Below are 27,364 nucleotides of genomic sequence, written 5' to 3' on the forward strand. Positions count from 1 at the left end.
GCCTTTTTTCACTTATGTTACATTAGAAAACATGATCTAGCCTTTAACTTGCTGAAATTTGTGCAGTGCAAAATGTTGACAGCTTTTCTAACTGCAGTAGAGCATTAGATTTTCTTTGCTATTCTGAGGAGAAGATGAAATGGATGGTGGAGTACCACAGAGCTCTACAATCCCTGCAATTGCACAGGTCTCTCTATCCCAGCATATATGTCTACCTAGATAAGGGAAAGATTAATGGTTCTGGCCCAATCCAAGGGTGAATGACATCAGGCATTTACACTCAGTTGTTAATCGGGAAAAACGAAGAAGTCTCTGGCGATGTTCTGGCCCTGGGACATCAGCTACTCCTGAAATGAGCACAGGAAGGTTTTAGGATCAACTGGAGAATGCCCTGTTGGGGAGACTCAAGACACCAAACTCCTGTCATGGAAATTACTCCCCACTTCGAGATCGATGTGCAGCTGCAGTGTGTCCATAAACCTAACTCTTAAGAAACTGATTCCTGTCGGAGGCGCTGCCTGCCTCTTTCTTTTACAGCTGAAACCTTGGCAGGGAAGACCTTGCAGTGGGGCAGAGATTGCTCTAGCAAAGTCGGGGACCACAGTTTGGATGCTCAAACTTCCCAGTGCAGCGGAACAGGCCAAAGGAGCTCATTGCTCACACTGCTCCCAGTCTTAGTTGGAGGTGTGCCAGCTGATGGGGCAGTGAAAACACCGTCAAGGCAGATGGCTAGGGACCTTTCCCTCTACCTTCTGTAAGGGAGGGCCTCATGAGGACGGCATTTACCTGCAGTTTACATCTCCCTGTGTGTGGGACCACAGGGCCTGGGTGCAACCGAGCTGCCATTTGCAGCACCACCAGCTGATTGAGGTGCCCCAAAATCATAGAATCATAGAATAGTTAGGGTTGGAAAGGACCTTAAGATCATCTAGTTCCAACCCCCCTGCATGGGCAGGGACACTTCACACTAAAGCATATCACCCAAGGCTCTGTCCAACCTGGCCTTGAACACTGCCAGGGATGGAGCATTCACAACTTCCCTGGGCAGCCCATTCCAGTGCCTCACCACCCTTACAGTAAAGAATTTCTTCCTTATATCTAATCTAAATTTCCCCTGTTTAAGTTTTAACCCATTACCCCTTCTCCTATCACTACAGTCCCTAGTGAATAGTCCATCCCCAGCACCCCTGCAGGCTCCCTTCAGATACTGGAAGGCTGCTACAAGGTCTCCACACAGCCTTCTCCAGGCTGAACAGCCCCAGCTTTCTCAGCCTGACTTCATAGAGAAGGTGCTGATCAGTCCCCTAATCATCCTCGTGGCACTCCTCTGAACTTGTTCCAACAGTTCCATGTCCCTTTTATGTTGAGGACACCAGAACTGCACACAATACTCCAAGTGAGGTCCCACAAGAGCAGAGTAGAGGGGCAGGATCACCTCCTTCAACCTGCTGGTCAAGCTCCTTTTGATGCAGCCCAGGATATGGTTGGCTTTCTGGGCTGTGAGCACACACTGAAGCCGGCTCATGTTAAGTTCCTCATTGGCCAACACCTCCAAGTCCTTCTCTGCAGGGCTGCTCTGAATCTCTTCTTTGCCCAACCTGTAGCTGTGCATGGGATTGCTCCAAGCCAGGTGTAGGACCTTGCTGCTATCCACCATCCCACCAAGTAACTGAGGTCCCCATGCACATGAAGGAGAAGGGGCCCTGGTCCAGGCACCATTTCCCACTGAAGGAGCAGGCCAGCACTTTTGCAGCTCCTGCTGTTTTTGATTAAGGTCTCCTGCTTGCCAGGCTAGCTTTGAAATCAAAGCCAGTTGATTGCAAGGAAGCAGGAAGACTGTTTCTGTCTTGATTACTGCAACAAAGGACATTGTGAACACTCTTCCAGCATGCTGAAAAACTCAGGTATTCTGTAGGATAAATAGTCCAGCTTGAAATTACGGATGCTTGCTCATTTAGCAAATACAATATATTGAATGCTCATTTTATTTATTACCCATTAACTGTTAGTGTTGCTCCCTCCTGAATTCAGGATGTCAGTGAAGAACCAGGTTACAAATTTACCTTCATGTTAAACATGCTTTCCCTGTAGCTTGCTGGTTTGAAAATTATTTATCATCAGAAAGGCAAGTAATGAATATTTCAGGTTGCATACTTAGAGACATGTTGATGTGGTCTACTACACATGAGAATGGTTCCTCCTCACTAAAGCTGTTAACATAAACAGTAATTTCACATGGTCAGATCTGAGGTTAAGGACTTAGTTTAATCCCCACATATGGTCTGTGCAGTGCTTATGAATCCCAGTGCACCGAAATATGAGAATAATTGTCACCTGTACTTGGCTCTAAAAGACCAGTTGTAACTTTTCTGCCTATATGCAAAAGACGTCCCTGTTCGTCTCTAAGTGACCCTTGTGTTAACACTACGTCTTAGGGAAAACATGTAAAATTCCAAACTTACATTAATTGTACCAGGTGTAGCAGTAAGTATATTCTCTTTGTTGGTACATTTATCCAAAAGATATTTAAAACTCTATAAATCAAACATGTAAAACATTAAATCCTGTTTACTACAGGGCCAACCCTTCAAAAAGTCAACTCTATTTACTCACATACAATAACCTGCATATGAAACTTCTGCATTTCTGGACATAGATAGATGACCATGCACACAAGTTACACTTACTTTTTTAGCTTGTGCTCACAGTAATAGTCACTGTGCATATATATGTGAGCATATATATATTTAAAAGCTGATTGGAGTGACAACAAAAAACCTGGTTTTCAGTTTGACTCCTTTACAAGGATTACTTATGTTAATCTGCACATGCATTGCCATAATACGCCAGAGGGAAAAAAATTGCAAACTGTAACTTCTGAGTGAGGTTAAATATTTTGCTCAAGGAGCAATTTCTCCATTTTACAATCATCAGCCTATAAAGTGAAATTTATTCCTGCCAGTCTGCTTCTTTTATCTGCTTGTACTGCCATCTGATTTGTTTCCATTATGAAAATTACAAGGTCATCCAAGCTGAGCAACTGTTGTACTTATGATTAACTCCCCACAATCAGCACACACAAAACATGAAGATTTATGGTTAGATTTTTTTCAAGGTGGAAATTTATGAACTAGTTTTTAATGGAGCTGCCCTAAATTTGTCAGCATAGCCAGCAAAAGAAAAGACAACAAAAAACCTCCTTTGTTTTCTTTTTTTTTAAGCCAGAATATAATTTTTTTGAATCACTACTTCTTTGCTTGTGTTTGCTTCACCTGCTTTTATTAATATTTGTCATTCTTTTACTCAAAAGAGAGTACTGAATGAACTCCATGTGGCCTCGTTTATTGCAGAAATAAAAGACTACTTCTATTGCCGACGTATGTTACTTCGTTACTGCCACAAGCTTGCATTACATCATCATGAATTATTTTGCACAGCAGAGAAATGTGGCTTCCTCTGAGGTAAAAGCTGACAGTTGTTTGACAACTAAAAGAAATCAATTTGGGGCAGAAAATGAAGAATACAACATCCCACTGAAACTGCAAAAGAAACTAAGGTAGACTATATTTGTCTCAGCTATAATGACAGCCGAACTTAGACCTCACATACAGACTGCATCAGGGGCTGAAGAGCGTAGGAAGCATAAAGCGGAAATTGTAACCCCATAAAGTATTCTGCCTTGGCTTCTGCAGAGAATGGACAGGAGAAACAGATGTTGCAACGACAACACAGAGTGACTTGCACTGCTTCCATGAGAGCAGGCAATGGAAGCAGTGACAAACCCCAGGAATAACAAACACCTTCCTGGGCTGGTGACATCTCTGATTGAAATGAACTTTTGACACAGAGAAAACACTTTCCATTTCATCAGCTGCCACAGGGGTCCCTCTGGGGAGACCCTGCCTTCAAATGCCACTTCCTGTTGCCTACCATTAAAAGCATCCCTCAGCACATCATTCCTCCTCCTCTATAGTAATGTAAATAAATTGTCTCTGCACATTTGGAGCCTCACTTTCTACAATGGAGAGACTCATCTGCCCAAGGACAGACTATATCTGCTCTGCAAGGCCTTGCTCTCATACATAACAAAACATTTGCTGACATTGGTTGAGTGAAACTGGTGGTAGCAGGGGTTCATCCCATCCCAAGGTGGAGCTGTGACAGAAAAGAGATGACACTGCCAGGGTCCATCCAGACTGTACGTTAAAGACACTGTTCATCCCACAAATGAGGGAGCACATAGAGGGGATGTGTTCTGCAATGACATTAGCCACTGTCACCTCCCTTTTCCCTTGAATGCTCCATTGACCTTTTGCCATAGCAAATTACTAAGATGAAGCAAACTGATGCTTTTAGTTGGTGAAACTCACATCAAAACAATGGTAATAGCATCATGTGTGATATTAGACTATTCTTCTGTGATAAATGATGAAGTTAGCTATAAAAATTCCTAACATAAAGAGACAAGTTCAAACTGTGCTCAGAGAAGAGGATTCTTGTCCTACTTTCTACTGAAACACAGATGTCAAAAGAAATCCTGGTATCTGGGTGGTTTTTCAAAAGCACACAAACTTTTGCTGTCATTGCAAGTTTGTTAATTAACAGAATTTTCCAAAGTTCATAGGCCCATACAAACATTTGGAGACCCCCGACATATCTTAAGTATATACATATACAAGCAAGTGTTTCTTTCAGTCGCTTGCCTGAGGTTGGAAAGCCTTAGTAGACGCAGCCTTCCCAGAGCGTTTTAACCACCTTTCTTTTCAGTGTAACAGAGCTCACCAGGACATCAATCACAGAAAAGAGGGCTGACAAGGGCCTTGAGAGCCCATCTTCCATCCGTACCCCAGCACAGAGTATTTATTACTGGTGGTTGAGCCCAGATGTGTAATGATAACTCTGTTTCAGCTTGTCACCCATAGATAATCACCTGCTTTTGCTGCCTTCCTCCTGATGCTAAGGACAATTTAGATAGCTCCCTTGGGGTTTCCACAAATGTACAGCTTCCTCACAGAGCTAAACTAAAAGGAAATAATAAACAAAAACATGTTTTCCCTAGCTACCACTGTGGCTAAAAGCCAGGCTCAGACCTCTGCAGCTTTTTTTGGTCATCCTCATTCATGCATCCAGTGCTGTCGCATCGCCCCTTCTAATCCAGGATTTAGATGAGCTTGTTTACCATAATCCTATTTTCTGTGTGATTTATCCCCAGCACCCGCCATGCAAAGAGGCAAGCTACACATACACACATGTGCATGCTGCCATTGGGCATGAGCTCTTGCTTTAGGCACTTGCTTTTCTCTCATTAGTAGAAACTAACAATAAGTGTGAGAATTGCAGACGTCAGAGGTAATTAGGAGGAAATTATTTCACGTTACCCAACAAAATGAGGTTTGTGAATAAAGACTAATCCTGCTGTCTGCCCATTCTTTTATCCCTAAATGACCCTGAGATGGGGAGGGCACACAAAATGCTCTCCACCACAGGGCTTCCTGCTCAACCAGGGGCCATCTTGCTGCTACCCTCTGGCTGAATAACCCCACCCCTCAACAGGATGGCAATGCTGTTTAAACAATTAACCATTTCAAAAAGCTGAATCTCCTCATAGCGTTAATGCTTAAGTAAATAAACACGATCACTTCAGACTATTCATTCTCCTCAGGCCTCTGAAGGAACTGCTGTGCATTTTAACAGCTGTGCAAGCCTTGCAGACTGACTTTTCCTCAGCACTGGCAATATCTCCATCACCTTCATGGTGATGTTGAAGACACAATTCTTTTCCCTAATTACCCAATTTTTCTACTCTTGTTTCTGGTTCATGTCTTTTCTTCTGTTTACAAACACACTCTATTGCTCTTTCTCCCAAGCATTCTCCCTCAAGCAGGGGGACATACAGACAACTGGCACCTGTTCTGAAGAGGTCCAAAAACCTCACAGCAGCCTCATGACATTTTAAAAATCAATGATAATTTTTTATACTTGTGGGAATTCACCACGTTCATTTCATCACCGGATTTCTGTTTCTAGGCAGTCTAATTCAGTACAGCCAAGGAAGACATAACATCGATCAGCAAATGCGTAGAGTAGATTACCTTTCTGATTGAGGTAGTAGGTGACCACCATCTGTCAAACCTGCCGCTCCGTAACAAAGATTTATGACTTTTTTTGCTACATTTCTCAGTCACAGACATCTCGGTACTATTTCCAAAGCATCAATGGGAGTATAAACATACCTAACAGGTGTGTATGTCCATATCTCAAGTGTACAAATTTACAGCCATACGCACACAGTGATCTACTTTCATACTTCCTATCCTTTGCCTCATGATACTTGCAATCCACTATTTATATTGCTTCACATCACGATTTTTCCACTTGCTGCTGTAAGGACACCATCAAACAAAAAGCAGAGCACTACTGTATAGCTGAAAGGGGAGCCTGCCATTGATTCACTCAAAGATTCAGTTGAACGCTGGGTTGTCCATCAGTCACATGAAAGGCAAACGGTAGTGTGTGGACACTGCAAGAAGTTACTTTCTCGTTTGTTTCTAATGGAATTATTTTCTATGCAATTTAATGTGCAGAGGGCTGCTCCCCCACCTCATTTCTCTCTGCTTTCATACTGGGCATAGTCTTGGGTTAAACGTGACTCCTACAAGTGACAGCTTTTGGCAGCAGCACAGCACTAAATCTTAGAGGGCTGCAAAACCTTAATGAGTTGCCTGTGGCACCTGCCAGTGATGGGTAGCAGTCCCTCAACCTGCACTGCTCACCTGTGGACAGCCTTTGTGTATCTCCCCTGCCTCACCTGCAGCCAGCCTGCCCTCTGCCCTGAGGTGGGTAGGAGTGTGCTGATGAGAGAGACATCATGCTGACGAGTAATGAAACTGTGAACATCATGAAGCTCCCTTAACACCAATTATTACCAATGTGATGATATTTTGCATGATTAGCTCATCCTATTCCAAGAGGTGGAAAAAGACAGGATGGAAACAATTCAGGGAAAACAGAAAAGACACTGCCGTGCATTCTTGAGAGGCAGTGGACCCAAATCTCAGCTTTAATACTCTTGTATCTAACTACTAATGAGCACCTTCACTAGCCTTGGGGGGTAAGAGACTCAAGAAAGACTTGAGTGCTTTAGAAAGCCTCTCTAGTAGGATGCATGGCAGATCAGCCAATAGTCTATAAAGATATGCTGCCTCAAAGTATGGGAAAGACTTTGTGAAAATCACTCAAAGAAGACAGGTGCTCCTGTTCAAAGGAGTGCAAAGTCCTCAGCAAAGTATGGTGTAAGTGTATAGCTATACAGAAATACATAGATACATTTTCTCTAAAGGGCTCTAGTGCTTACTAGAATAACTAACATATTGATTGAGGAAGTCTGTGTGATCTCTCATGACCACCATTATGATTCCTTGGTGAAACAGGAGTGCAAGGACCAGCACTGAAGCACCTGTTTCAGCACCCGGAGGTGGTCCTGCAGCCTTTGGGAGACAGGCAGCTCTGCTGTGCATCAACCATCAGTACTGGTCCTCTTCTTTCCCACCAGGGGCTTCTGACACTGCCCCTAGCAGAACCTCCAAGCTCAGATCCAGAGCCTGTCTGAGTCCTTGCTTCACAATCATAGCCTAGATATGCCACACTAAACTCATCCTGATAGCCACTGAAAGCTATATCCAGGTCCTCCTGGTCCCTGGCTCTGGCCTGAATAACCAGGGGACCATTGCTTCCCAACAGGTCCAACACATCCAGAGAGACAGGCAGAAGGCAAAATTCTGTCTTTTCCCTCTGCTGGTTAATTTTCGGTGTTCTGGCTTTTCCTGTTTACATGCATTTCTTGGGCAGCTGTAAAGCTATGCAGGCACCAGAGGGATAAAATGGAGGAGGAGACTGGGAAAAGCTGAGCAGGCAGAAAAAACAGGCAAGAAAACCATACCCATTTTAAGATTTACTTAGCAGAGAAGGTCTGCATTTCAGGGTAGAAGTTAACTGAGTTGTAAGGGTTTTTAGCAGCCAAGAACATGGCCTCTAGCATCCATTTCCTATCCCCAAGTCACATGTAGTTATGAGCTGTAAGTTCTGCATTTTAACTCACTATTTTTGCCCCTTGCTTGTAGGTATCGTATTTTTGAGTAGTCCATTCTGGTTTGGTTAGATGAGGAGGTCTTCCAGTTAGTTGCTGTAATTGCTGTGTAAAGACTGCCCAGAAAAAGGCTATGGTGCAGGGGCTTATTCATATGGCTGGTATTCACGTGATGTGGGATCTCTTGCCATTGCTAGAATGTATGCTGCCACCTTGGGCAAAAAGTTACATTTTGCTTGGATCTACATGCGCTGAGCCATGATACAGGATACACACCAGAGAAGCGTTACATTCATGTGAAGTGTTTCTATGATAGGCACAAAGGTTGTAATTTGTCTCACGACGGAGATTCATGTGTACAGCAGGCCAGATCTTGCTATAGGATATAGGTTCTGCAGCCTCACTCTTTCAACTGGTTTGGTGTAAGTCAAGCACTGTTCTGTCAGTATGGGAAACAAGCAACATAGTGAAGTCTGCTCTAGAGTCTCTCGTGGATGCGATAATAAAGTCATAACAATTTTCTGGGACTAACTGGAGCTTCAGAGCTTTCAAGCTGCATTTGAATAGGATCTGAACAAACAGTTCTGAGCCAAATTGATTCCTGGTGCAACTCTAATAAAGCCGGAGGAATTACACCTGGGATGGTTTTGGTCCCCCACAATATGTCAATGGTCAATTTCTCAATATGCCTGGCTATAACCATCTTTAAAAATTATGTTCTCTTTATAGTATTAAATTCTGATCTGCCAAATGTGGCAGCCAATGAGTTCTCCCAAACTAGATACTGTGAGGGTTATGCATAAATACTGAAGTATCCTAATCAGCCCCTTGGTGAAAATTAATGGATCCATTACAGACAATAATTATTTGCTGAAGTTTTTATTCTGCATTTTTGACTTCTGTAAGTAGCATATGTGATTTCATTGGCTGGCTGTTTTAAACCATAGAGGACCATTGGTGGAACATTACAAATCCCTCTGAAATCCAAAATTGCCAGCTGCAATTATAGTCCGCATCTAGCATCTTCTCTAAGGACTATAAATGCTTCACAACTTTAATTTTGCTTGGCATCTGCATCACTGTGTGACAATTACTGAGCAAAGGATGGATTGATTCAGTAATGAAGTCTAGAGAATAAAGAAATACTGTCCAAACTGAAATATTCTCTCTACGTCAATCCAATATTCATTGGTCTGTGCACATGGATACATTACATTTAGATAACAAAGCACTGGTAAGACAGGTACCTTCCTTTTTGCTGAAGTCTGTGGCTTTTTGCATATTAGAGATGAGGAAAATTATTTGCCGTTAATACTTCTTGATTGGTTTTAACTCCTCAAAAGGATGAGATACTAAGTTGTAAATACTAGTAATTAAAAGGTCAGACTGGTAACTATATTATTCCAGATAAGGCTTATGAAATTCTATCCATTTCAGTAATGTTACACTGGTATAAACTGAGAATGAAATAGCAGTGGCTCAGCTATTTTTTGGTCTTGTACATACACAGTCTTAATTATTTTAAGTATTTGTGATTGCCCCTCAATCCTAGCCATATCAGAAGACAAGATCAAGCATTATACCTCAGACTGAATGAGCAGAGATGCAATTACAGGAACAAAGAATGACACTGTAAGAATATGAGGCTTACACAGGAAGGATTCTGGGTATTGCCAAAATTAGTTTCCCTGTTAAAAAGAGATATGCTGAAGAAACATTCTTTAATGGGGGAGAAGCAGGTTTTGGAGAGGTGAGATATAAAACATTTATCATAAAAAACACCTGGGGCACAGTGAGCTGTGCAGAATCAATGTCTGCAGGTGATACTATTTGCCTTCATCAGCCAGAGCTGTAAAACTCCTGCGAGACCTAAGTAATTTAGGCAAATGGACAACACAATGGCAAATCCTGTCCAATGTCATTTCAAGGTCAAGCAGTGCACAGTAGGATACACTAAGAGACAAAAGTTTCAACTCTTCACATGCTTCAAAAGGGTTCAAAACTAATCCAACACCAGGACCGTATCATTTGCTGCTCTTTGGGACCCAGAGCTCCATGTGCAGCTGCAGGTTAATAAGGTATTAGACTGAATAAAGACTGGACTGAAAAATCACAGTACCAGCAAAGTGCAGCACCATCTTGCATACTTTGGGCATCACTGCTGGGGCCCTTCAACAAGAATACTGAAGAATTAGACAGGTTTTGGAGTAGGCTAAGCATGATCCAGCACAAAGACTTTCACAGACAGACTAAAAAGATGTGGTCAGTTTATTCCAAAGAGGCAACAGACAAGACCATAAAGTGGTTGGTCTTCTATTTGTGGTTTTGTCAGTCACACTGGACTGAAACTAGCAGCATTCACCAGTTCTGCATACCGTCAAGTTGATAACATAAAAATATTAAACTTATTTACAGAAATCATGGTTGGAGCATAGAAGGTTCTCAGACATTTCTACCTGACCTCAGCTTACTAATTCTTGATAGAAATTTTCCACATTTAATGGATAACCCTCTATACCCTTCTATATGCAATACAGAAAACCAGAACAGCTGCTGAATAACACTGTTAAAAGAACAGAGTCTAGATAGGATAAATCTGTTCAACCTGACCTAGCAAAAGCAGGTACTAAAGGACATAAATATTTTGGGTCATGAAAAGACTCAGCTACTCACGGGAGATGCAGTCAGAAGAGAAAGTTATACATCTGCCCTTTGGCCAAACTAATAGCTTATCAAATGGCACCTGCAGCTAAACTTCAAAATGTTATCAAAGTGGAACATTTCCAAATGGTGCACTGAAAACAACCAAATCCACACAGTACACACTGATATTTAATGCAACCAACGATCCCATAGAACATGCCAGGAAAATGAAATGGGGCACTGTATGGGAAGTTATATGGGAGAAGAAATAATGCCTTCCCTCTTCCACCCATGGCTTTTCCTTTTGATAAACTCTGAACAAACAGATCTCAAATATTCACAGACTGGGGATAAAAACTGCACCCCACCATGTATTTCCAAGAGCAAGAGTTAGAAAAATGTTTGTCTCCTACCTTGTTAACTTTGTCCCAATCTGTTGCCTAAGTTCAAGCCTCTCTTCATCAGTCTGCATGGGGAGGATGTTCTTTTCCTCCAGCTCTCGCTTGGAAGGCCTGTTGCTTAGTTTGATTGCTAAAGAGTCCTGCCTGCAGATCTTCCTTGCCAGGGAGCCTGTGGAAGAGAGAAGAGTCTCTGCCAAAGGAAGTTTCATCATTTCATTACAGCATACAGCAGGCAAAGAAGCACTAGCCATCTTCTGGTAGTGGGCTCTCATTTACTCTAGTATGGACTGTGGGAAAAGGGGTGTCAAGTAACTTCAGGTACTCTGTTAACCTCAATTCGTACCATAATAAAGAAAAGCCGAATTTGGCAGGTATACAAGAAATTAAAATAATGTTCCATAGAGGGGAGTGAAGAAGGGCTTGGTTCAGAATTGCTAGAAGCATCTGTAGCCTTATCTAGAACAATGTTTCTGAACAATGAAATGAAATGAATAATTCAACCTCAGAACTTGGCAGGCAGCAGAGCTACAGCATGTGGAAGGAGAGAGGTGTCTCTCTCTTGCAGTGTAACACCAAGGCACACAAGCTAGCACTAGAAGAAATTAGAAGTCAATCAGAAGCAGCACAGATCTAAATGTACGTTAACTGACACTGCTTCTCAGGCAGTAACAGTGGCAAAGACACTGTGAAAATCAGTGGCCGTTCGTGGCTCAAGCTTGATTTCTTAGGCAGTATGAGCAGGGAAGACACACAAGCAGAGATAGATACACAAATCCACAAGAGGTTTTGGGCTTTGGCAGGAGACTGGAAGATAGTGCAGTTCTGCTCTGTTTCTTAATTTCAGAGCAAAGACTGCTTAATTTCATTTCCAGGATAAGGGAGGACTCTGAGGAGATGAAATATGTCTGGTTTAGAATCTTCTTTGTGCGTATTTTAAAAAGAGTGTTGTCTGTTCTGAATACTGCTCCCAGTTTTCAGAAGAAATCCAGGGGCCTGAAACGTCACTCAACCTGCAGGACGACAAGCAGCTGTCATAGGCAAAGTACTGTATCCTGTCTTCACAGGAGAGCCCTGTGACGCCACACCAAGGCTTTTCTCAGAAAGGTCAGGAAGGGGCCACAAGTCCTTCTCCAGACTGAAACTGCAATATGTCTATCAGTTACTCAGTTCTGATCTGAGCCCAATTCCCTGATTGTGGCCCTTTCAAAGTATGTACAAACTTAAAATTCTGACATTATTTAATATGTACTAATTGCAAAAGCTATGATTCTCTATTAGTGGTAATTATTTTATCCTCCTGAAGTAACTCTACTGAGTTGATCTTGATTTAAGCCAAAGGCAGGGCTTCTGTACACCACTGACACTCAGGAAAGTGATTCCAAGTCAATTAGGAAGTGAATTAATATAAGTCATTTGGATTCTGTCTGAGAGCTACCCAGAAGGGATTCATGTAGATTAAGGAAATCACTATAAATTCATACTACTTGCTATTTTGGATGAATTTACCAAGTATCACCATGTAGTTGAGCCCTGAGAGATGCAAAAGCCACTGTCAAGAAAGAAAATTCACAGGCCTTGTGTTTCTCTTGTGTATTCAGAGTTCAGATTAAAGCTTAAATAAATGAGAAAGGAAAAATGGAATGAGTCTTACTTGTAAATAGTGAGTTATCCTCATCTTCATCTTCTTCCTCTTCCTGTCTTCCTGGGTAGAGGCAGGAAGAATCTTCATAGTCAGTTTCATGAGGCACATTTTCTTTATTGTCATCGCATTCGATCACAACAGTTGGCACTTGTCTCATGTCTGGAAGGCCCGTAGGTCCTGTTTTAGTAACACTGTCACCTGTGTGTAAACCAGAGCTGTTGGGAAAGAAAAGCAAATAAATAAGGAAACAGCTCCATGAAAGACTGAGTTGCTTCTCTCACTGTATTTAGGAAAGCAGTGGTCTTTCATTCCTTTCTGAGAAGGAACGACGACAGAAAGATCTTCCTGACCATCAAGACATCTAATGGATTTAAACTGAGTACACATTAGAATTAAGGTACAACACTTGCTAGGGAGAGGTAGGACAACACACAGGCATAAATACTGGCAGCCGGGACTGAGAATGAAAGATCCATGGTAAATACACTCTTGGGGGTTAGTGAGAATTGCACCAGCTATTCAGAGTGATAAGCATGCCTTCAGCCTGGTATCTGTGTGACCTCTCCACTGGCATGCAGGCAGTAGGGAGAAAATGTCTCACGTGATTGCAAAAGGTGGAGTAAGAGAGTGGGAGGAGGGAAAGATACGGATTGTAGAGGAGGAATGTAGAAAGGCAGAGGGAAACCACTCCTTGGGCAAGTAGATGTTGATTGACTTACTGGGAAGGCAAGGGCACAACTCTCTGAAGCACAGGGGACTAAGCATATAAAACCGGGCCTGAAGAAAAGAGGATCTGAGAGCTGGTGAAAATAACAAGGAAGAAAGGTAAACCTGGCAGATTTGTTTGCTAACAGCACAGTTATATGCTGTGTGTTGTGGGGGCTGTAGTGACAATACCCATTCTCCTGCCCTGGCTCCTCACTTCAGCCGGTGCTGGAAATCAATCTGGATTGGAGCTAGCATCATATTTCTTCATCAGATAGAGTGTGATTGATCGTTTCCTGCAGGTTAAGAGCTGTGGTAGGTACTGCTATCATCTAGCTCTGTTTATGTTGATTTCAAAGCCTTTACAAAGGAACATATCAATACAAGCAGGGAAACAGGAACATGAGGAAGTAAAGACCCAAGTCAAATAGTAAAAGTCAGGAACAGAGTCAGGTTTCCTAACCCATTTTTATCTAATAGCTCATGTTGCTTTTCCGATGTGAAATGAGAATGAAAGACTGGCAGGCAAAAATCATGGCTGCTCAGGTTTATTTGTGAGTCGGCAGAAACCACTTCAAAGAAGTAATTTTGTTAATTGCAACATTTACTATTGCAAACTAACCAATAAGATGCATAACTTTACTGGACGCCTTGAAGGATGCCTCTGTTTTCTTAGTGAGAGTCCATGTTTTGTACCACAAAGCAAGAGAGATTCATGAAGAACTGGCTAGTGAAATTTTGTATTAGACTTCAATAAGTTTAACCCAAAAAATTATATCCCGGGAATAGTTTTAAAATTCATCAGCTGAATTCTCCTAATGAAACATAAATGCACTACTAAAAACTTTCAGCCAGTGTTTAATTTATTGATATGCTTTAAGAGTTTTATGAACTTAAATTTTTAAATCTGTTTTCCCTATAGCCTATTTTTTGTGTAACTCTTTTTAAGAGGAAAGGTAGGAAATTCAAAAGCCTGGAATTAAACTTCCAAGAGAAACTAAAATGCTGTGAAATTCTGTTAACATTGCTAAAACAACAACAAACTCCAAAATACTGGGGAAAAATACCCAAACAACAAATTTCCAGTGGTGAACACAACCACTGGATCATTCGGTTAATTTTAAAACAACACATACACAGAATAAATAAATACAAGCTCACTAAGTCCCTCCTGGGAGTACAAATGAAAGGAGCAAAAGGTAGTTCAGCATCCAGAACCATTTGGCGCTTCCCTGTCCTGTGAAGGATGTATGTAGGTTACAGTGCATCTTTACAGGCATGCACATAGGGTAGCAGATATCAAAGTGGCTCATCAGTTTAGGTTACCAAGCAGGTACAAGATGGCAATAAGATTTACAAATTACCATAGATGAGCTTTATTTGAACTAGTGATCTAGAAATAGGCAGCTTCTCATCTCATTGTAATTTTTCTGAATCATTCACTTTCTTGATAATATTACTTTCTATTTTAAGCTCCTCATTTTGCTTCATGTTTTGTGTTCTTCTTGATTAAAATCAGCCTTTTCCACAGCTTTTTGACTAAGTCAGCTCTCTAAGCAAAGCACTTATGAAATACATGCAGTACTGCAGTATTCTTAAGAAAGTCAAATCAAGGTCACTGGATAGGCCCATTGTGTATAAATTCCTCATTAGCAAAAACCCCACATGGTCAGGTGGTCTACACCAAAAATTTTTTAACATTATTCACCAAAAACCACAGTATTTCTTCAAACTGTCCATTTTTGCAACAAAATTAGAGGACAAAGCTACAGCTAAGCAAGTACTTGTTTTAAGAAGATAAATGTATCAACAGATTTCAACAAATTCATAGCTGACCAGTACAAGCGCTTGCAATTACCGTTGCATCATCTTTATGTGACCAATACAGCAAGAGTTACATCACTATGGCTTACAGTGATTCTAGTGAAAAAATATTTTCATGAAAAATAAGAATTTAAGCATATGAGTGACTCATGGTACAGACAAAATCAAAAAGTGAAATCCCTCCTGTAACACCCATCAGTAAAATAATGCACGCTTTTCATCTGTCATCCCAGGCTCTTTGACTTCAGAATTGAGTTACATTTTTATCAGCATGTTTTCAGATCCACAGTACACTCTTCTGAACTTATCAGTTAAAAAACAAAAAGAGCTGAAAAAACTTCAAACCATTTATATACATTTCTACAATACGGGCATATGTGTGAGAGACAGAGAAGGCAGAGCTATAAATATTAAGTGTTTCTATCCTTAGGCAATGATAAAGTTTAGACAAAAAGAAATTCTGTTGACAAGTTTTATGGAAGATAAATGTTTTCTGACTCAAATATGTTTTATGAGATCTACAAGACACTGGCAGGAATGTCTAGTGCATTTAATTTCATAAATCTACAGTCTGAAGCAGAGCTGGGTGTCCCAGAGGAACTGGTCTCACACACTATCTTTTTGGACACAGCGATCTTTCACTGCTCTGCCACAGATGCCATTCTCGCAAGGAGTGAGATATTGCCACTTAACAGCTCTTTGTACATATGTTGAACAAACGGAGGCCTTGATTCTGCTGCTAGTGTATAAGAGCCCACAGAGGAATTGAAATTAATTGTCACCTTACCAGGAAGACTGAGAACTACATAGGCAAGGCAGAAAAAAAGACTGTTTTCAGATCCAGAAGCTATCTCCCTAAGTCAAAATGAAAGGCACAGTCCAGGGGCACAAGAATGTTTCTAAAGCCTCTTTCGCTGCTGTTTGTGATGCAGGGTTTTTTGGGCATGGTCTTTCTTCCCAAATTCATTTCAGTCAGGAGGATGAAACCTGAAGATTTTGGTGGCAGAGTTTACCAGATTTTCACCAACTCTTAAAATGCATTCTGAAATGGTAAAAAAAGATGCCTGAATCGAGGGTTTTACTTACGCTTGGCACGTATGCTTTGGGATGAAGGGAAAGTTGTTTGCAGTAGGGCACAAACTGGCAACAGAGGTTGCAGAAAAAAGTTTACATGGAAATTATACTCTTCTCTGTTTTAACTTAATCTATCATAAAGCTGGTAATTTATCAGCTACATAGAGGCAAACTGACAGCACAAATGACGTGTCATAATAGCCATACTCATACCAAGGGACAGATTGCACTTCTGAGAATAGGTTATGAATAGACGTTATGAGTAACAGAAAATGTTTTAAATCAATGCATAAAGTGTGTAAATGAACTTAATGCTCTATAATGTCTGTAATAAAACTGAATTAAAAAATTCCAGTAATTAACTGCCATTTTAAGTCATCAGAACAACTGGGATTTGAATTGACATTACATGCTTTTAATGTACCTTAAGATATTAACATTAATATGTGCTAGATCTAGGATACAGGTGAGGCAGTAACACATCCACTCCTGCAGAGGGGAAAATAGAGGCAGAGAAGCTCAGTAGTTTTCTCAAGGTCAAAGACACCAGAATAACTTGTGGCTTCTAAGCCGGTATGGAGGGACAGCTTATTTTTCTATGGCAAGCTTCTAATATCAACTGGAAAAGCACTAGTATCAACTATCAGTCTTCAGATGTTAGACTATCCGAATTCCAGTGACCTCATCTGTGAAAGCAAAAATCCAGATTGCTAGAGAAAGGGCATGTCTTCCATTCTCTTTTCCTATTCACACTCACAGTTCCGGCAGAGAGAAGAGTTGTGAGGTCTTTACTGAAATAAGTTGTAAGGTCTTTACTTTTGCCCAGTAAAGAAATCTTTACTGGGCAAAATGCAGAATTGATACAAACTGGATACAGATTCAGTGAATATCAATGCAGTTTAATAGACTCGAGGAGCTTCACTGCATGAGGACCAAAGGAACTAGACAAAGGGAAGGAAAAAAAATCCTGAAGGAATACACAGAAAAATTTTAGAGCAGAAATCTGAGCTGCACTTGCCTACATGGTTCTCCCCTATTAAAAACAAAATACTATTCTAAATAATCCCCCAAATTAACAGACTTGGCAGCATTATTACTGCAGCATCGTGGCAATTATTCTATAAAGTAAGGTTCTTTTGAGATAAAGACTGAGATCAGCAAAAATAAATGCTTCCAATGAACTTGGCATTCCCCAGAAGGTGCCTCAGAGACTTGTCAGGCTCTTTCATCTCATCAAGATTATTGACCCAACAGCAGTGACCCAGTACATTGTTATCTTGGAAGGAACAGTAAAGCTCAGGATGCCACTGCATATCCTATGCAACAGATGGGAGCACACTACCAAATTTTAAATAGCAGAAAGCAAATCCAGGATCTTTGCATTTTTAACAGGCCCTCAAGACTTCTGGGCAGAAACGGCTGGCTGAAGTGGCTGAATGACAAATACTGCAGTATGATTTCCGCTGGGTTTAATCCAGATTTTACAAAACTAAGGGAAAAGAACTACTGTCAAAAATACTAGAAAACAGAGACCTTTGGTGCAAATAATCCTCTCAAAAGTTAAATACATATATTTTATAAATCTGCAGAAATCTTCAAGATGAGTCAGCAAATTTACTAAGATCATAATGTGGCTTGAAAAGGCAATTTAAGAATTTAACAACAAGCGTCAGCTCCACAGACCTGTATATACTCTGAAATCCTTTCACCTCTAAATACTATGAAAATAACAATTGCTGTTGCAGAGGAAACAGTCATCACCTATTTTCTCTCTTGTGAATGCAAATGTTATTGATTTGTTTTGTCAAGGAGAATAACTGAAGCAGTCTATTTTATTTCATGAAATAACAGTTAATCAACACAACAAGGTTATAAAAATCAACTGCCTGCAACATCATGAACTAGGATTTATTTCACTTTAAATGTGAAATATCAGTGCTACAGCCTTTTCTTATTTTCTTCTTCAAAGGGAAGCAAATGCTTCATATTAGGAAACAAATCCTTGCTTATTCATTTTTTAACAAGCATCATAGCTTCAGCTTCAAATTAGTAGTTAAAACCAAACAACATTACTTCCTTTAAATCAATCAAATGTATTTGCAGACATAAACATGATGGATGCCTAGAAATTGGAGCATTCATTGCTGTGGGGCAACAGATTTCACAGTGAAGTCATACTCTGAGAGATGTCACTGGGCACTGGGCACGTGAGCTAGACAGTGAGACATCCAACCTATGCTAGGGATAGCAAAGGCAGTGCAGCCCCAAAGGAACCTTTGGGAGACAGCAGCTACCCTCTGTGCTTGATGCACCAAGCTTTGGAGCAATGGAGATGTACCTGACCAGCCCTGCTGGCAATGTAAGTGTAAGTGGGTAATCACTGGCATACAGGGGAATGTGGGTGCTCTTTCCAGTCCTACAACTACAGCCATTTTATTGATAGAACTAGGAATTTCCCTCATAGCCCTAGCAGTCTTCCCCAGCACAGAATTCCCCCCACTATGCAGAAACATTAACTCCCCTGATGTAACCACAAAGGTCTCACTATCCTGGTACTAAAATAAACCAGCAGTGTGGGATAGCTCTGCTCCCCTGACTGTTTTTCATGCAGTAAGGAGAATCTGCCATCTCTAATCCCATTAGTTTCAACTAAGCAATATAATGAAGTTAACATTATCACAAGGAGGTACTGGGGCAAATCATTAGTCATTTTGCCTATCAGACCACATACTTTAGCTTTCTGTCTAACAGAAGGTTGATCTGATACTCCTAGAATGATACAAAGCTGCCCTTGGTACTAAATAGAATATGTAAATTTTTGGACTACCTTCCTTATTCTGGGACTTGCTCAATTTTCCTCTACAAAACAAAACAGATTTTCCAAAGCTTGCTGATCTTGCAGTCTATAAGAACAGCTTGCATTTATACCAAATGCTTCACTTGGGCTGTTTGGAGCAGCATTCAGAGATACTCTTAGGTGACAGTAACAAAAAAACAGCTCCAAAGTGGGTAAGGCTGATCAAAAGCACTACCTTCCTCCAGATGTAAATGGCTAAGAAGGTAGGTCCTGTGGAATGGGTTAAATACTTATTTTAAGATCAAGCATACAATTTAATTTAAATTAATAGAAATAATTACAATACTGTACTAAAACCCCTCTGAGTGACTTGTAGAAGGTCCTTATAGGTTGGTTAAAGCTAATTGGTAATACTAATCAGATGCCTCGGTTGAGTAGCACATTTGTTTTTTTATCACTCTTTTCTGAATCTTCCATTTCTCTTCCTTTATTTGGCAATCCTCCACATAAACAGAGCTCTGAAGTTATGCACTCTGCAGTATACACTGCAAGCCAGTCATGTCTTATCAAAATCTCCTCCACTGACTGAATTACTTACTTTCAGGAAATTTCGTCTTTTCCTCCTTTCTGCCACAAACTTGTCAAACAAGCCTGGAAATGTTCTTTCCCTGTCTTTGTTTCTCCAGCAATGACTCTGTCCTGAAGTTTTTAGAGCCCAGAAGAGAGGCCTCATTCAAGTACTATCAACGTAACTCAAGTGGTGATATTGATACTGAGTTTAGCATGAAACACTGTACATCATTATGCAATTTAAAAAGTTGGTCCATTACCTTTCTAGCCTTTGCATGGTCATGGCTAGCGTTTTGTTCAGTTCCTCTATCATCCGGCACCCTGAAGGGTGAATGGGCAACGTGCTGGACCCAGAAGGCAGATGCTGGCTGTGGCTGCCGTACTGGAGCTGGTGCTGGTGAGCTGCTAACTGGGATGGCAGGACAGTGTGATGGTGCTGGGTCAAAGGCTGCTGGGAGCTCTTCTGTGTGGAATAGGATGAGAGAGAGAGGTCTGGCCCCCCTAAAGGCATGCAAATCATGACTTTCTTTGGAGGTAGTGGAGGTGACAGTTTAACTGGCATACAAGGCAGTTTCACAGGAGCGCCAGGATCTAAAACAGAAGAAAGAGAGGCCCTGGTGTTAATTTTCATGTCAGTAAGATGGAGATCAGAGTATCTGCCTGGGTGAGCAGGTACTGAGGTTGCTAGTCAACTCTGCATAGTGTGTGCTCAGTACGATCTTCAGAAACAATACTGTTGTTTTGCAGCCCTTCTGAGTCTCACAAAAAACATCCCAGGGCTGTGCATGTCCCTTAATAAACACATTAAGCAATGCTTAACAAGGCTTGTGGCACACTTTGACGCTTTAAAGCTCTAATCCTCCAAAACAGCCATGTGAGGTAAGTGCAATTTCTCCCACGCAACAGGCATGTAAGAAGGGGGAGAGCAATTCCGTATCTGAAGTTACAGGATGACTCACTGCCACCAGCTCTGGAGCAAAAGATCAGGAATTCCTGATGTTTCTTAGCCACTGCAGTGTAATTACTACAAGTCACATTACTTACAGCTTTGTAATGTGCAAAACATCGCGTGCTAAAAATTACATTACAGGCATGAGAGAAAAGCAATAGTGTTGAATATTAAACAGGAGTGGTTCGGAAAACAAATGGTACAGGAGGAGAAGATGATAAAGGGCAGAAGATTGTTAGATTAATGTATTCTTTTACAAAAAACTTGGCAGGCACTTTTCTCTGAACTCATGCACTGAATTTTAACTTTTTTAACTCTAGGCAAGTTCACTGAATCACATAGTTGTCCTGCCAGGCAAAGACTTTGCTGACTTCCACGAGAAATCAGTGAGAGGTCCACAAGTAAACCTCTCTGCCAAGACTCAACTGCACAATGGAGATTTTTGGAGATACACTGTGAAATATTTTCAGAAGGGAGAAAAAACAATGGGAGGGCTTGCTGTTACCAAGATGAGTGTGGGAAATGGTCACGATGCACACTAAGCTGCAACTCACAGTTGTGAGTTTGTGTTAAGGAGTAAGGCCAGGCCACTTCCAGCCTGAATTACTGCAGACACTTGGCTCTGCAATGCAGCTCTGTGGGCAAGGTTTGCATGATCTTTGGCCTCTTGTTACTTCAGACCACATTTCTTGCTGTAACATGGTAACTGAAGGGTCAGCATTTTCTTTTGACCCAAGAAAAAACTTGGGAGTAAGATGCTGCTCTCCAGGGTTACAGAAAATAGAATCCAAGTCTTTTGGCTTTCAATGTAATATCGTATTCACTTGACGTGTTATCTCTTGAAGGCAAAAATTCTTCTGATGGGTCCACCAAGACAAAAATCAAACTCATGGGATTGCAGAAGCACAGGGCAGTGCCCTCTCCTCTAAAGCAGGCTGCCTTCTGTACAGCAGGAAAAAAAAAAGACTTTCAGGATTTTCCATTCAAGCACAGGAAGATCACCGAGTTACCAAGTTTTTCTTACAAACATGTTACCTGTGTATCTTTGTATCCTGCATAAAAGAATGCACACCTTCAGTAAAAGGTGAGTAACAGAATGAGTAAAGAGTAAATTGCATACAGCCCTGAGAATAAGGCTCCTATGGGATTTGTAGTAGCAAAGTGTGTTTTTATACATTTGTGCTCCAGGCAATTTCACTTCCAGAGGTGGTCGTGAATTACAAAGACTACACTAAAACCTGCACTTCCATTTTGCAAAGTGCAGGTTTGGCTGTTGGCTTTAGATCCTTTTCTGCTGCATCTCAATTAAAATCTTCATCTGACAGTGCCTGTGACCAGACACCCCAGCACTCTGTGTATGGTGCAGGGGAGTCATCCTTAATGGTGATTTCAAAGAGGTCCCAACTGCAGGCATCTCTTTCTTCTGACAGAATAACCGGAAGTATCAACTGGGTTTGCTGCCTTCTATGATCCTGAAGATCAGAGCAATATCGTATGTTAGCAGTGAGTATAACATTCCAAATTAGCTTAATTATCCTGAGTAATCACATACTCCATCATGAATCAGATATGAATACTCTGTTTTCCACTCTTCACAACAAAGGTACAGATCTTCAGTTTCCATTTAAATTCAAAGAAATATTTCACATCAACATATTTTCAGCAGCATTGGTGCTGGATGACTCCACTGGACACCTGCCAAAAATCTCATCCATTATTTTTAATGCAAGGCTTTATTCAGACTGACTGTGTCTCACCCAAGTTCTTGAGCTTGTCTGAATATGGTCCTAATACCTAAATAGAACCTTGAAAAGGAACCAGAGGCATTAAATCTACTTGTGTGCCCTTCACCTTTAGAATTCTACTTGCCCGTTAAAGGAGAATGACTGCAATGGGAGGAGAGTTCGACCCATTTTCTTGGAAACGTAACAATATATCTTCACCGACACCAGCAACCAAGACCTTGTGTTGCCAGTTTTACTGTGTGGTCAGATCAGTGAATGTGCTGAACAAATGAGGCCCTGCTCAAATCCATGGGCTCCAAGCACACTGTTGGAAATTGCACTACCATCATCTGTAGTAAAGGAGGGAACAACATTGCCCTGTGTGGAAGAGTGAGATGACTGCGTTTTACAGTTCTTTCCTCTGTTTACTTTAATTTCACAATGTATGTGATTTATGAACCAGGGGCGGAAACAAGTTGTTGTCTCCAGCATGGAATATCCATCAGACATGGACATCTGTAAATGAATGAGAAGCTGGACAGAGGAAATATGAACAAGGAATCTGTGATAAGTATCTTCTCAGTGGAACATTACCAGAGTCTTCAATCATTGCACAAAGCACTCATGTGACAGAAAAAAACGAAACTGTGTGAAGCCAGGTGTGCAAGGCTGATTAATCTCTTTTGGTGAGGTTCTTCATGCTCAAGAGAACAATAAGCAATTTTGCAAGATGTTGGTTCCCAGCAGGATTGTGACCACTCTGCACTGTGCATGGTTAAGTAATAACTGTGCCAGAACTGATGAAAGAGATGTTACACATCAACCTTTCCACTGCTGATGACAATAAATTACTTACAATATAGTTGTGGATGCCACAATATTTGCTGCACACCAGACCTTCGACAAGCAGGTCAGCTCACTAAAATCCTCAAATTATGTCCCAGCAAAACTACTGGAGAAAGAGGGCATACCTGGGAATCCTGGGCTTGTGGCACAGCTGGCTTTGTTTTGCTATACTGCCACTGGCAGAAATGCTCTTTCTGGACTCCTTGTGATGCCAAACAGGAGCCACCAGCTACTAGGGAGGAGAAAAATAACTGCTACAGCTGAACCCAGGACATAGCCTTACAGCAAGGAGGCCAGCAGCCTCCTGGGTTGTATGAATAGAAACATAGCTAGGAGACTGAAGAATTATTCCCCTTTGAATCAGCACTCCTTCGACTGTATCCAGATCACTTGTGTCAAGCTTAGGAAAGACACCAGAACAGCAGAATGAGTTGAACAGAAGGTCACTGTAATGGTTGACAGCAGGAGTACCTGAGCTATAAGGAAAAGCTGAGGGTCTGGGGTTTGTTCAGCTTGGAGAAAAGATAGCTTATGGAGGTAAAACCTTACAGCAGCCCTCCAGTACCTTTGAGGAGGTTATCAATAAGGTGGAGCCAGGCTTCACAGTAGCATATGGTGGGAGGAGAAGAGACAGTGGGCAAAAGCTGAAACAAAGGAGATTTAAGACTGGATTATAAGGAAAATATTTCTCCCCACATGAAGAGCCAAACAGCTGAACAGATTTGCCCAGGCAGGTTGTGTAGCTGGCATCCTTTGAGGTCTTCAAGACCCATCTGGACAAAGCCCTGAGCAGCCTGGTCTGATCTCATAGCTGGCACTGCTTTGAACAGGAAGACAGAGACTTGCTTAGGTTCCTTCCCACCTGTATGACCTCATACAGTGATCTTTACTGTACTACATACAAGTTGTATACACAACTTGTGATAAAGTTAATGAGTTACTGTTTGAATTGCAACCAAATAGCTAAATCTGTGAAGTAGTGTGCCAAAAAAAAAAAAAAAAAAGGCAAACCCCAGCATGGCCTGTTGAGGGAGCTCCATCGTAGAAATGAGGTGACGTGCCTGATACTTGCTGGTAGCATTTGGACAAGTGCTTTTACATTTTCAGGTCTTCTCTCCGAATATCACTTGTGCCTGAACAGCTGGAGTCTTTTTAGTCTCTTTTCTTATTTCAATGAATTTTTGAACAGATTCCTAATGACAAGTTAAAAACTGTTCTCAAAGATTTGCCATGTATCTCCTGCTGACTACAGCAAGATCTGCAGCCATGTCTTCGGGGAAGATCTGAAAGAAATTCTTTGCTGTTCTTGTGCACCACATATGCATCCAAGTTTCAAGTTGAATTTGGAGAACACAAGCAAAAGATGCTTAGCCTAAAGGTTGAAAAGTACAGCTCTGCACGAATTCCTGCACAGAGCCTTGAAGAGGGTTTCAAAGACAAGACTTCCTGATGCCTGCATGTGCTAGGTACTCTCCTCCAGGTAGCGGCATGCACAGGAAATACAGAGAGAGCAACTGCATCTGGGTCCAACTTCCCATGAGAACCTCGGGGCGCTGGTGAAGGACAGCTGCTTTTGCTCTGCTGCTTCTTCCTCAAGCACATAGTGAAAAGAGAACTGTCCTTTGCCCCCACATGAATGTAACCTGTCTTCATGAATACAGCCTGCCAGAGCAGGCAGCAGTAGGTAACGTCACAGAGGAGGAAACCTGTGGAAAATGTCTTGGGCTTAACAACAGAGGAACCTTCTGAGACACATTTGACTGCTGCGTTATGAATACTGCAGAGAATATTTATTGGATAAATTGTAGTTATAAATATTTTTATAGTGCTGTAACTAGCAACCAGCTGTGTTGTGTCAATGCAGCAGGATAACGGGCATCCATGTTCTCAAACGTCATCCTTGGCTTGTTTGCATTACCTGAAGTAACTTTTGGGGACTTGTAACGTTTCCTACCATGTCAAATGTTGGCCTCTAGTTATGAATTAGTTCTTAATCTACAAAGACGTAACTAGAAAGCATAGTTTCAGAACTAAAAATGTGCTATGCCTCTCCTCAAGATCTTGAATGAAGAAAGCAAAAGAATGCAAAATGTTTTTCAGTGCTTAGACATAACAACCGAGTGGCCAAGACAAGACGACCAAAGCTACACCCTACTGTATTATTAGGCTAAATTTGGGCTCAAATACACTCAGGTATTACTGAGATCCCATCTGAGTCGCATATATTTTGTTCTCTGATGTTTTATAGGACTTTATGGGTCACTGGAAGTTCAGTTGTTTGGAGAATATCTAATTAATTTCAGAAAACATTATCTGTGCTGGTGAGGAGTAACAGCTTAATGAATCAAGATCAAAAGGAACTTTACACCACCAGGGTGTGTTCTCTACCACATTAGACATGACCAGTTTTCTTGTCACTTTTGGCCATTAGAGGCTTTATGATAATCTGGAGACCGCTCCAGCAGTGCAATTAAATTTGGTCTCAGGTGATTTATTTCAGCTCCTCCTACATTTTCAATAAAAGGGGCTTTCAAGTGTTGTCTTAAATGCCTGGATTCTGCATGTGGGTATTGGAGAATGAAAGTGATGAAAGAAATTCTGTTCATGAACATTGTCTAATAATGTAAAAAACAGTAGAAGGCTCACCAGGAACTGACTGGCCAAAGGGCAGTGAAACAATGCTATCAAAACAGCTAAGGATCTTGTTTTTCTCCCAGTGTTGCCTGTCTTCTAGAGCTGTGTGGGCACTTCCACACTCAGTGCTGGGACACGGATGTTCTCTGTGGGGCCAGCATTATCAAGAGCATGGGAGATAACGTGAGGCAAAGCACGGAGCATCTTCTGCAGCAGCAGTGGCACCACTCCCAGTGGCTGCTCTGTAGTCTGCTCTCAGCTCTGTCTCATCCCCACAGTACCTCAGCCTTGAGAAGAAGCATGCCAAGGTTGTGTGATTTATATTTGCTAGAAGCAATCTCTCTTCCTATCACCTTTAAGAGGGATTTTTTTTTCTTTTCATTCTCCCCAAAATTAAATGTGCTCTTACATGTTTATTTCAGGCCTGCTCTTTTATGTGCATTTCTTATCAAGGGAAAAGCCAATCTTTGTCTTGGCACAGGCAGACAGATGTTGGAGATGGTTCACAAATTCTTTCAGAGGTAAGGAATGTTTCTTTTTCATATCTAAAATCTGTATTAAGTTCTTTGCCAAAACCTGCAAGTCAGTCTTCACGCCTTTATTGAAGAACTTTGGGATAAGTTCACAGTAAGAGGGTGGTTAGGCTGACAGGAAGCCTTTCTTTCCTAAAGTTTTGTATTTAAAATATTTCTCTTTTTTTTTTCTTCCTTCTTACCACACCTGTAGTGTGGTCAGCATATTTTATGAGGTACGTTTAAAACACGTCCCAACTAAATATACATATGTACACATACATATATAATACATAATGTACATAATTTCAGACAAAAGTTGAGGTGCTTCTGCATTCCCAGATGTGAACCTGAATTCCCAAGATCTCATCTCCCCTCACAGTCTTCTTGAGCAGAGCTACCAGACCATTAAACCACTGTCACTCTGTATTAGCCATGCCCAACGTGTCTTAATTTGTCCTTCAACCTTCTCACAAAATCTTCAGCAGAAAAATGGGTATGCAAAAAGAACAGAAAAGTCGTCACCTTAGATATGAGAATTCAGATTTTACTTGTTTACTCACGCACAAGCTGAAGATGTCTCTCGAGTAATTAGTAAAAGAATAGCATTAATTCTGCTTCTCACTGATGAGGGTGCTTCATTAGGATTGATTGCTCATTTCCAAAGATAATACAAGGCTAAAATAATTACCAGTGGAGAACACAAGGCACTCCAACACCACAGATATCCTTTAGACCACCAAAGTAAATGGACCCTTAAGAAAAAGTTAAAAATTTATTTATAAGGTATATATAAATGAGGCTTTCAGTTCCACCAGGAACTGTCAGTTAAATTAGGGCCTTATGAGTAAATTTAAATCTCTGTTCTTTTCCCCTGAGGGTTCTGTATATGCACGTATGAAAATCTGTCTATATGCACATGCAAGAATTTATTTAGGACTGTATGAGAGACCACTA

At 41.2% G+C, this 27,364-nt stretch overlaps 1 protein-coding gene across 5 annotated transcripts in view; it reads right to left on the reverse strand.

The window, feature by feature from the left end:
* The window catches only part of PHACTR1 (phosphatase and actin regulator 1), a 342,596-nt gene that overhangs the window by 38,037 nt on the left and 277,195 nt on the right, over positions 1 to 27,364 (reverse strand). For all 5 annotated transcript variants that reach the window (XM_065667330.1, XM_065667331.1, XM_065667334.1 and 2 more), the window contains 3 exons: positions 20,003 to 20,333; positions 12,782 to 12,987; positions 11,143 to 11,299 (listed from right to left, as the gene is read on the reverse strand). In XM_065667330.1, coding sequence (XP_065523402.1) covers positions 11,143 to 11,299; positions 12,782 to 12,987; positions 20,003 to 20,333 — 694 coding nt within the window. The remainder of the gene's footprint in view (positions 1 to 11,142; positions 11,300 to 12,781; positions 12,988 to 20,002; positions 20,334 to 27,364) is intronic.

Source organism: Lathamus discolor, chromosome 2, assembly GCF_037157495.1.
Source record: "Lathamus discolor isolate bLatDis1 chromosome 2, bLatDis1.hap1, whole genome shotgun sequence".
NCBI classification, from domain to species: Eukaryota; Metazoa; Chordata; class Aves; order Psittaciformes; family Psittacidae; genus Lathamus; species Lathamus discolor.